At 34.4% G+C, this 11,641-nt stretch overlaps 2 protein-coding genes across 2 annotated transcripts; one reads left to right on the top strand and one right to left on the bottom strand.

Moving 5' to 3' along the window:
• Positions 1 to 69: 69 nt before the first annotated feature.
• Positions 70 to 3,330, bottom strand: LOC117913731 (putative methylesterase 11, chloroplastic). The gene is made up of 5 exons (XM_034828772.1): positions 2,661 to 3,330; positions 1,732 to 1,968; positions 939 to 1,082; positions 703 to 834; positions 70 to 606 (listed from the first exon to the last, which is right to left on the bottom strand). Exons 1-5 carry the CDS (start codon positions 3,042 to 3,044, stop codon positions 322 to 324), a joined length of 1,182 nt encoding a protein of 393 aa, XP_034684663.1. The 5' UTR covers positions 3,045 to 3,330; the 3' UTR covers positions 70 to 321.
• A 2,052-nt stretch (positions 3,331 to 5,382) lies between these two features.
• LOC117925009 (protein SPIRAL1-like 1) lies at positions 5,383 to 9,843 on the top strand. Its single transcript, XM_034843794.1, has 3 exons — positions 5,383 to 5,492; positions 6,526 to 6,822; positions 9,314 to 9,843. The coding sequence occupies exons 2-3, from the start codon at positions 6,562 to 6,564 to the stop codon at positions 9,443 to 9,445; spliced, it is 393 nt and encodes a 130-aa protein (XP_034699685.1). The 5' UTR covers positions 5,383 to 5,492; positions 6,526 to 6,561; the 3' UTR covers positions 9,446 to 9,843.
• The last annotated feature ends 1,798 nt before the right edge of the window (positions 9,844 to 11,641 follow it).

Below are 11,641 nucleotides of genomic sequence, written 5' to 3'. Positions count from 1 at the left end.
TTTCTTGAAAAAAGTTGTACTTACCTTAAGTTTCTAACAATCTTAACAATTTGATTGATACCTTTCTTCTGTGAGAAAAACACAATAAACTAATTTGATTGATACCTTTTTTCTGTGAGAAAAACACAATAAAGTATCTATACAGATGAAACATTTTGACTACAAAAATATAGATACAGATATGTTTGTGGACTGGTGGGGAACGATATGTGAGTGCATATGATCATGAACGAACCATTCGGGTTGTTACTTGCTCTTCCAAACCGTTGCTGCTTGCTATGTGTAAAGCCTATGTTACCGTCGCCTGAATGCACAGGAACTTCATACTCGCTTTGGTGGAATCTTTGATATCTCCACTAAGAGCCTGTGAAGGGACTGAGGCTTCGAGAAGAAGGGCGAATGATCAGAGCCTTTAAGCTGGAAAACCTGTTCTGGGGGATTCGAGCTTATTATGATCTCTTGCAGAAGACTGGGTAAGGCGCAATCTTCTTGAGTTTTTATATAAAATCTCTGGACAGAGCCGTACTTGGCATCAGAAAGAGACAGCTTCTCCCAAACAGGTGCAATGGGGATTGGCCTCATTGATACTGATGCCAATGCAACATCCTGAATGGAAAAAGAAAAAAAAAAAAACGCATCATTTATAACAATGCAACTACACATCTTTCAAATTTCTGCAATTTTGATATGTAGGAAACATACCTTAGCAGTACATTGATTGAACAGCAAGTCTTTCAACAATGTTTTGTCTAGGTCAATGGCAGTCGGGGGTTGATCCTTCCCATTGGCATAAAGAAATATTTGAGCTTTGCGCATCAGATCGTTCATGCCGGTCTGCATTAGCAAGAAGAATTTCACTTGTTAGTAGGGAGGAGAGTGTGGAGACTATGAAATTGATGTTTTGATGTGTTTTCTCCTCTAAAATTCCAGGGGCAAACCTGTTGGGTAAACATATCAAGGGTGCTCTGTCCATTAGTCAGCATTGCTGCAGCAATGAAAATAGCCTTCGCAACTTTAGAAGGAAACAGCTCCATGGCATATGAGATGCAAGCACCACCAAAGTCATGCCCCACTAAAATCACCTGTATCGAGGGAGATGAAAAAACTCAAAGTTAGAATTTAATTCTAACACTTATTTTACAAATGGTCTCATAATCGAATATGGGAGGTTAGCAAAAAGCATGTCAAAACTTTGTCATCACAGGTGGGGAAGGACTTGAACCCGAGACCTCTAGTTACCATAACTTTAATACTATGTCGAGCTATCAACTTTTTCTAAGGCTATGTTTGGTTCCTAGAAAATTTGAGGGAAAATGTAAGAGAAAGAAAATACAAAGGAAAAGAAGAAGAAAAGAAAAAGGGAAGGAAAATAAAAAATAAATTAAAAATTGATAAATTTTTTTTTTATTACTTCAAACTCATTTTATTTATTTTAACTCATCAATATAAAGATTAAATGATTTAAAAATATATAAGTTTTTAATTAGTTTTAATTATATTTTATTTTCTTTTATATTTTTCGTAGGACAACCAAACATGAAAAAATCATTTTTCTCTGTATTTTTTTTTTCTTTCTTTAGTATTTTTCTGAACCAAACATAACCTAAAAGTTTAAAATGTTTAGGATTTGGACCTACATTGCACATCTTATTAGGCTTTGGACTCACAAGCTGGAAGATACTGACTAATGGAAGAAGTATATTTACGAGAGAAAAAGAGAGAAGAACAGACCTTCCTTCCATCTGCAAGTTTTCCAAGGAAATCAGTGAGGGGCTTGACGTATAGTGCTAGGCTGGTGATGCTGTTGGTATCAGATGAGTGAATTCCAGAGCCCATTAAGTCTACTGTATCAACTTCAAATCCAGCTTCTTCTAGAAGTGCTATGGTTTTGTACCAACACCAAGCTCCAAAACCACCTCCATGGACAAGGACAAAATGTTTGGTCTCCAACTCATCTAACTTCAGATCCTATAAGAAAGAAATAGAAACGAGTTGGTTAAAAAAATTGATAAGAGACAAAGAAAATTTCACTTGATAATTCATGAGTTGGGCAGTCCAATTAGAGAGGTGAATCATTAAAATAATGTGATTCTTCATGACCTAAGATGAGATTCATCACTAATCACACCCATATATTATTTGGGCTTGACCTGATTTTGTTGACAACAATATTTCTTTTTCATTTAAACAAATAACATTTCTTGGTAGACACCAAAAAAATAAACAAGGTTCCATCTGAATACTCTCTCTTTCCTTCTTTTAAATAACAAATAATATTTAAAATTACTAAAATATCCTTGTCTTCTTTCTCCACTTATGAGTTTCAGACATAGAACCCCAAAAAGATAATTTAAAGTAATTCAAAATAAGATATGAACTCCCTTTCCGTCTTCCATAGGTCAGCAAAGGCAGCTGCCTCACCTCCCAATTGAATCAAAGTCTGAAACCATATATAGCCATAAAATAATAAATTTGACCCACTCAACCACCACCCACACTCTTCCAAAACAACAAACCAGAAGAAGAAAATAGTATCTAAAACCTAAAATTCCCGTGAAATATAATCAAGATTTTTAGCTAATCAAACAATGATCAAATCATATTCTTTTTGAGTTGTAATCAGCAAGGTATGATGCTTATATGAAGGCTGAGACTCAAACCTTTGTGAGGAGCTGATGGGGTTTAAGAGGGGAGTCTGAGAAAGACCCAGTTCTAGTACTTGCACTGCGGGGCAAGTTGCTGTGTTTGTTCCAAGATGGGGCTGGAATTGGATATACGACCGAGTTTGATCGGTCAAATGTCATGGAACTGCTCCTCTGGTGTTGGCGAAAGAGGATAGCTGCAGCCACCGCTTGCTGTCGAATCAAAGCGTCGTCGTCCAGTCTGTTATCGTTCTTCCTCCTCGACGGCGAAGGTGACACTGTTGCATTCCTTCTTTGGCTGAGGGAGGTGGGGAGTGGTCCAGCAGGCCTTGGTGCTCGCTTGGAGCGCTTCTTTGAAACCGCTTTCTGATGAGATGACAGGCAGGCGAATGCGTTTCCCATTTTTCATGCACGAGAATTCAAATTCAGATCGTAAGTTTGATGGGTTTTGGTTTTTCTTTTCTTTTCCTTGACCTGCTACACTTTCTCGGCAACCAAACAAGGGGGGAGAAAGAGGTGAGGAATTTCAGTTTGTGTTTTTTGGCTGCAAGTGTTGGAGGTTGCTGCTGGAGGAGCTTAATTATATAGAAAATGATGGGACCAAAATGATATTATATATTTGGAGCCACTTCTCTTCTGGTCTAGAAGCCTAAATGGACTACACAGTGATGGAGGTTCAAAAATGGCATTGAAAAATGAATTTTTTCCAAGAAAATGAATCGGGGAAATTAACCATAAAATTCCAAGAAAATGACATCATTTTATGTGAAAATCTCCACACCCATTTATTAGAATGAATGGGAACACAAGGAAATGAGGGGCTTCAAAGTCTCAAGAAGATGGCGACAGTGGAAACTTCCAACCATAGAGAGAAAAACGTGTGGGCATTTTTTATTTATTTATTATTATTATGGTATATATGTTTTAGGGCAAGAACCTTTAACAACCCAAATACAAAGAAAATTGGGCCTTTTTTGACTTTGACCTAGAGAAATCAAGAAAGGAGGAGGAGGGTTCCCCTAGTTTTTTTCAGTGGGTGTTTAATGGATTCTATGATTACATTTTTGTTTAGTGTGTGGTGAATGGTGATGTCATGTGTAGCATGCTTAAGTTTGGGACTTAGTCCAAATATTTGATCAGGGCTGACTTTTGAGCTTCATTTGACTAAATAGAGGACAATGGATTTGGGAGACTGATTTTGAATATTTATAATTGTTATTGGTTTATGATCCAACAACCTACACTTTTGGATCAATTTTGAATATTTTCCCTATTTATTAAGCCCAAATGCAAGAAAAAAGCGATGCTAGATGCTACCGATACATTATTTTCACTAAAATAGATTGCATTAGATTAAATGAAAGTTCTTTTGCAATAACTTTCTATTTTTGGTTTTTATTAAAATTGAAAAACGAAGTTAAAATCACAAATTTCAAAAAAATAATATTAATATTATAAAATTTTCATTAAATATGAAATATTCTGTTAAATAAGTCAAGAAAATATTTTTAGAAGAAATAATATTTTTTATGGTTTATATCAATTTCTTTGTTAGAACGTAAACCCTTTTAACAAAATTTAATCACATCTGTATATAAACTCTCATTGAATTTAAAAAAAATTGTTTTTAACTTCTTAGCAATCGATGAAACATTATCCAAAGTATGTGATGGCCCTCTTTTCAAGTTGCAATTGATTGAGTAGATGAAAGGATTACCTTAAGTATTACCAACATATCATGGTTTTTCATTTGGAAGCTTAAATATTAGTAGCCTCCTCTTTAGAACATCATTGGTTTAGCAGACAAATTATGTATGATTTTGACCCAGGAGGGATAGAATTCTGTCTGATGGGCCATGATCTAAGGCCCAAGCCCAAACCAGGAAATACCCATAATCACAAATGAACTAAATTCATGACCAGATGCCAGGGAGAAAAGGGTAAAGGAACAGTTCTCAAAAAAGTGTGTTTAATTATCAATTATTTTCACAAATAAAATTTTATTTAAGAAATGAAATAAAAAAAAAAAAAGGTTTTCCCAACCTATTTTCTATGAAAACATTATACATATTTATATATATATAATGAAAAAAATTTGACCTAATTATATTTTCAATTATTTCTTAAAATACTATATAAAAAAAATTATGAAAAACACCTCAAATTTATTAACATTATTTTTAAAATCAATTATAAAAAATTATTTTCAGTATAAAATTTAGCAAATATGTTTTTGAAGTCTAGACAACGAAAAAAAAAAAGATTTTAAAGACCATTTCCAAAAAATTTGTTCAAAGGTTAGGGTTTGCCTTTTTTGTTTTTGTTTTTGTTTTTTCCCCTTAATTGCCTTGCTAGTTGCCACAATGCAAATCCAAAGGAGAAAAAACAGAAATTTAATTAAGAAGAAGGAAGGTCCAAACGCGGTCTTAAAACAGTTTTTGAACGACCATCCATGTGATGTGACACGTGAGAGCAACCCACTGTGATCCACTCTCATCATATGCTACCTTGTTATTTCCACTTCCTATTTTCTTATTTAATTTCCTCTATTAAATTCCAAAAATTTACATTAACCTCTCATAATTTATATTATCACTAAATTATAATTTTTTTTTCATCAAATTCTCTTTTCCTTTATTCACAAATTATATAAAAGTAAAGATAATATTTTAATAATAATAATAATATAAGTAGGGAAAGATAAATAGGAAGCAAAAAAAAGGAGTGGAAATACAACATCATACCTTTTATAGATCATTTCAATTTGCAGTTGCTAGGCAACTATTTAGTTGGTGCTCACTACTTCTCCAGTGATCTCAGATCTGCTCTGCTCTGCTCTCTCATCCACAGGTTCTTTTCTGATTTCTACACTTCTTTTATTACACCTGCTGCCACCCCCATTTTGATCTTCAGTATTTCTTGCCAAATTCTGCTTTAATTGTTTCTACACTTTCTGGTTTGTGCAGTGATCCGTGGGTTTTGTTGTTTTAGATCTGTTGTTGATTTCTACTGCAATATTATGTGATTTCTTGTCTGGGTTTGTGACTCGAAGTTGGGTTGTTGGAATGGAATGATTTGACATGGTGAAGTTTGGCTGTGAATCCATAATCTTATTATTATTATTATTATTTTGAATGCCAATCTGCCTTTCTGTTGGTTCACTCCTGATATTTTCTCCATTTGGGGAAAACTATGGTTTGTTGTTTAATCGGTTGTTCATTTATTAATTGTTTCTTTGATGTATTTCCAAGATCCGATCTTGAAAGATAGGAGGGTTCTTTTTAATATGTATATTTATCTGGATGTGATAATGATTGTGACAGTAAGCTTTGTTCGGTTCTTTGGGGTTATGGTTTTTTATGGAAAAAACACCCAAAATGGAGTAAATAGAAAATGCAATAGGCAAGTTGATCGTTTTTATTGTTGTTTCCACAAACCCCTTTTGGAATTAGCCCAATATATTTTACTTAAGACAGCTTTGATGTAATGGAATCATTCTCAGAGTGATGATATACCAATATTTCTGTGGATGCATAATGCGCCTGTCTATGCCATTTTAATTAGCTTTTAAAATATTTTTGAAGACAGATGGGGGTATCAATTTGCTGATACAGCTTCTTTTGACCGGGCCAATTTGATTTTTTCTCTTTTTTCCACAGCGTTAAGTGATTCAATGTTTCCAGAGTGAATTGATGTGATGTAATTGTTAAATATATTGAACCAAAGATTGAATTTTCATGTTACTGGTCTCTGGTACTTGCATCCAATGGTATCTGTTAGAGATGTCCTTCAACATCATAGTTTCATGTTTTCTGTTCTTTATTTTGCTCGGTTAGTGGCTTCCTGCTGTTTGATGCTATTATCTAATTGGACTTTGTGGTAGATTTGGATTTTGTCATCGAAGAAGAAGTTGGAGATAATGGGTCGAGGAGTCAGCAGCGGTGGAGGACAGAGTTCATTGGGCTACCTTTTTGGGAGTGGAGAGGCTCCCAAACCGGCGCCAAACAATGCCCCAGCTTCTTCTAGCGAAGGACCAGCTGCTAATACTGGGGCTTCCACCAAGCCCATTGCTGCAGCTCAACCAACAGATGTTACTAAGCAGATACCTGCAGGTATCAATAGTAACACTGCAAACAACTACCACCGGGCGGATGGCCAGAACTGTGGCAACTTCATCACGGTATGATTCCAGTCAGGATAGCTTTGATATTTTTTTAGTGTGAATTACATGACTTTGCATAGTTTGCCTGATAGAATGTGTTTACAGTTCCCTCAAATTCCTGACATTCTCATGATGTTTTTGAGTCAGCAATAGAGTTTAAGAATAAAAGAGATAGGAAAAGGCACACACAAATAATAAGTAGTGGAGAAGAATAGGCTACCATGTCTTTTCTAATCAGAGTCAGAAGGTAGTGCTCATCCTAACTTGTTTACTTGTTGAGGGGTTCAGAAGATTTAGAGTAAGAATTTGGTATCTTTTTTCTAGTTTTTCTACTAACTAGCTTTGGGGGGTTTCTCTTTGATTCATTTCTTCATATGTAATTAATGTAAATGATTTGGCTTGATGATCGTCATCCATAGTCTCCTGAAAAATGATTCTGTTTCTTCTGGAATTTGATCTATTTGAAGCCCATGCAGAGGTCCTTTTTTTCCTAAGAAGCCTTAGCATCTATTAGGTTTAAACTTGAAATCCTTTAAAAAGTCGTAAATTTATTTACATTTTTTTTTGTTCATTTATTTTGCTTTCTTTTGTCCATTACAAGGTAGATTTTTGTTTTGCATGTTTTCATGAAGCTTTTGGTGAGAAAACTGCTGAATTATGTTTGCAGTTTTCTAATTTCTATTCTGGAAACCATGACTTGACATCCCACTTTTTGCCATTGCATATTTTTAAGACTGTGAGACACTTTTTTCATACTGTAGGAACCGATGGTATGCATCTGCTCTAAATCTTTTGGAATTCGATATAACATTTGCTCATGAACTAAGCTCAGCCTGTGGCGTAGTTGTCATGTTTATAATTTTGGTCACTTATATTGGGCACAGTGATCTCTGATTATCTTACCACAAGGACACTGGCATTTTAGAGGTAGATCAAAGTTCAGTGTTCAGTAAAATAAGATAAGAGGTCAATGCCTAAATGAAGCAGATAGCATGAAAAACAGCAACCAAGTTGAGAATCAGAATTGAGATGCTATAAATGACGGACAAAGTGTGCAACCATTTCTAGGGATCTGGCCATGAGATGAGGTGTTACTAAGAATTTAGGAACCAAAAATGCTGTGAGACGTAGTCTGTTAAGTTTGGAGGTAATTTGATGTGTATTTAGTATCAGAATTAGGAACAATTTGTTGATTCTGTATATCTATACTGTTACGAAATCCAAACCCTTGTTTATCTTTCTCCTCTGTCTCGCGCAATCTTAACTGGCAACTCAAAAACCTACCATAACCCTAGTAGTAATGTTAAAAATGGTAAATGATAAGTTCAATGAAGTAACATTACTAGACATTGTAAGCCACTATCCTAAAATATTTCCCGAAAGTGTCTCTTCCTCATCTTCCAATATTTAATGTCTCTTAACTTTTCAACAAACTTACACATATGCTCTAAATTGCCTTCAAATATTGTATGGTGTTATGTTTGTATGCACAATGCATGTGCCACTGCCTGTAGTCTCAACATAATTTAAGAACTGTTGTGTATGTCATGACTGATGTTAGCATAAGATTATTAGTAATATTACTTGTCAATTTTGCTTAAGTTTTGATGGTCTCAAAATTCAGACTAAACAAGGTCATTCTAGCTGACAATGAACTTGGTTCCATGGCTTGAATGGTGAATTTCATAGTGATTTTATTAGCCTGCTAATATCTCCTTTTTTTTCTTAAGGAATCTATGCAGATGTGATCATAACTTGTAACCTCTTAAACTTTAAGCTTGTGGTGTTGACCATCACATTTCCCTCGCCAAATTTCCATCTTTCTGTATCCACAGTTGGTACCGCTTTATTAGTTGAATACTATAGTTTCTCTATCCTTGTTAGTTTATTCTTTCAGCTATATTTTAAACCGTTGATGCCATGGATACTAGGTATGTATTATATATGAAGCATATTATGAAGACAAATTACTAGTTAGTTGCCTGATATTAGCATGACGGATGAGCAATTACCTACTGAAAATGATGGGCAAGTGTGTCCTACTTCAGGGTTCTTAATAACAACTATAAGTTCCTAGATGTTTTTCTATAATAATATCAAAAAATTTGTTCTAAGGTGATTATATAAGAAAGCAGATATTATCTTCTTTCTGTACAGGAATGGGGAAAATCACATTACATTTTAGTGTTGAGTTCTATAACACCCAACACAGGGATAAAAGTTTTATGGCTATCAAGAATCGTTCTTCCTCAATAATGCTTGTTATAGCATGATATATATTGTAAATCCAAAACTTAACTGCTCAAGTTTTTAAGAAAATTAGTAACTCAACATGGTATCATAGCTCTAGTTAACTGAAGGTCTTGGGTTTTCAGTCCTCCCCCATCTATCTTTTGCGGCTATTGCTAAATTGGTTCTTTTTAATTTTATTTTTAAATGATTAGATATGTTTCATTACCACACACATGTAAGCATCGTTATGATTGATAAACTTCTTTCCTGGATGCAGGGTCGTCCCTCAACTAAGGTCCACTCTGCACCTGGTGGTGGATCATCTTTGGATTACCTCTTTGGTGGTGGTGGTGGTGGTGGTGGTGCTAGTGGTGGTGGTGCTAGTGGTGGTGGTGGTGGTGGTAAATGAGATATGCTACATTTCTTCATATGAAACTACTATTCTTCTACTTCTCTGGAACCTGCTGTAGTTTGGATGCCTGTTTGATCTTCCATAAACATCAGAAACTTGCTTGATCATGTAAATGATGCATATAGCTGGGGTGGGTCTTTCTGGAATCACTCTACTCAATGCTTGATTATAAATGCATTTGTATTTCTTGCAAAAAGCAGTCGATCAAGAACAAAGATAATTGCCTATGCTTAGTGGCTTGTCCTTTTTGGTGTTTTCATGGATACTGCCAACCACTTCCCTAGCCTGTTTGCTGTTTGGAGTGTCATACAACTACCTTGTGATCATGTTCATGAATGTTGTTTTGCTATAAATCAATGAGAGCATATATGGGTGTGGGATTGCCCTTGTTGAAAGTGTTTTATCTGTTCTCCTTTTAATAATAACCTTTCTTACTAGGAAACAATTGCCATTTGTAGTTCAAATGACCTTGGTTATATTTTCCTTCTACTTGGACAATTATGATATGTGTTAAGAGTCTCATGGTGCTTATGGTAACCTTTTAACATATTCAATCATCACTTATTGAGTAGGTGGTAAAAAAGGTGGAAAGATGGAAACTAGATCACCATAGCAAGTGGTCAAAATGTTAGTTGGAAACTAGTCGATAAAAATGTTTGTTGGAAACTAGTTGATACCCTAACCCTGGTCATGGGAGCTAGTTGTCACGGACTTAGATGGTGTTTGTTTTTTTACTTAATTCTAAATAGAACTTTAATGCTTAATAGTATTAAATATTAGGTTGTTTGTTTTTGTAATATTTTATTTCTATTAAGTATTAAAAAGTAAAAAAAACCATTATGTTATTTTTTCTATTCAGAAAAAGTTACATATTTTGGTTTTTTCTATTTAATAAAAAGTTTATAATAAGTCATGAAAAAGTAGAAAAACAAACAATCTAAATTCTAAAACTAAATTGTTTTCAGCAAAAAGCTAAAAAAAAAACACCACCTTAGTCTTTCCCTAAGCTTGTGCGATATTTAGACAAGTCAAGACCCTTGATCTTTTTAAGTCAGTCTTATTCTCGATGCTTAGCTTTTTAGGCTAAAACGCACCTGACTTAGAAGCTTTAGAGGGCGTAGTAAGCGATACTTAAAAATTGAAACTTTATTGCTTTCAAAGGAAGCTATGCAATGGAAGCTCACTTGCTTGGGTTCTAGAAGGGTTCTTTACAAATCATGAATATTCTAAAACAATCTACACGATTCTATGTACTAGTCTACATACAAGAATATACAAGAGATCTCTAAAATTATCTAAAAAGCCTTGAACTCCTCTCATGCCTTCCACCATAGTGTAGAGATATATGGACATCTCTAGGCATCTCTACAACTTTTCATACTCTTCCCACCAATGGCTAAGAATAGGAGTCTTCAGAAGCTTCCAAGATTCCATATAAACCCATGGGGAGGCTCATTTGAAGCATCTTGTGACATGATTCTACCTTGTTTTTGCTAGCATTGTGGTATGCTTCAATATGGGTAACCACAGTGGCCATGATAGTTCTTGGTCATATTGGGTGTGTTGTGTTGTTGGCATCCCGTCATCCCTTGCCCTTGGTTACAGACACTTTTGCTGAAATGTTTACCTTCCATGACCTCAAAATAAATGGTTTCTACAGAAGAATCTCATGTGGTTGTTCTACACAAAATTGTGTATTCAGAATAATGTTGGTGTGGTTCATCCGTTCATGAGAGTTGATGAGAATGAAAGATAGAAGCAGAAAGGAATTGCGTTGTGATGAATACAATTATCCTCTTAACATTGCATGCATATTCATTTGCATTTATTTTCCTTTCAACCAAACATCCCCATCTCCATCCAACTTAAATCACATCCACATGTCAATATATGGATATACCCAAGTGTTGCGGTTAGGGTTAAGTCTGTCTTGAAGTTTATAGGTTAAAAAAGGAATAATCCAGGTTGTTTGAAAACATTTTTTTATTTGAGATATTTTCAGATGTTTTTTAGAAATGTCAAATAATTAAAAATATAGAAAATATTTTTAAAACTTTTATATTATATATTAGTGTACGGTATTTAAATAGAGAATAAAAAGAATTTTTTTTTTTTAATTTCTAAATATAATTGTATTTATGAAATTTATTTCTAAAAATAATTGAAAATTATAGGTTGGAAATATTGGAATGA

This window comes from Vitis riparia, chromosome 1 (genome assembly GCF_004353265.1).
Source record: "Vitis riparia cultivar Riparia Gloire de Montpellier isolate 1030 chromosome 1, EGFV_Vit.rip_1.0, whole genome shotgun sequence".
NCBI classification, from domain to species: Eukaryota; Viridiplantae; Streptophyta; class Magnoliopsida; order Vitales; family Vitaceae; genus Vitis; species Vitis riparia.
This window is presented reverse-complemented; position numbering and strand designations above follow the sequence as displayed.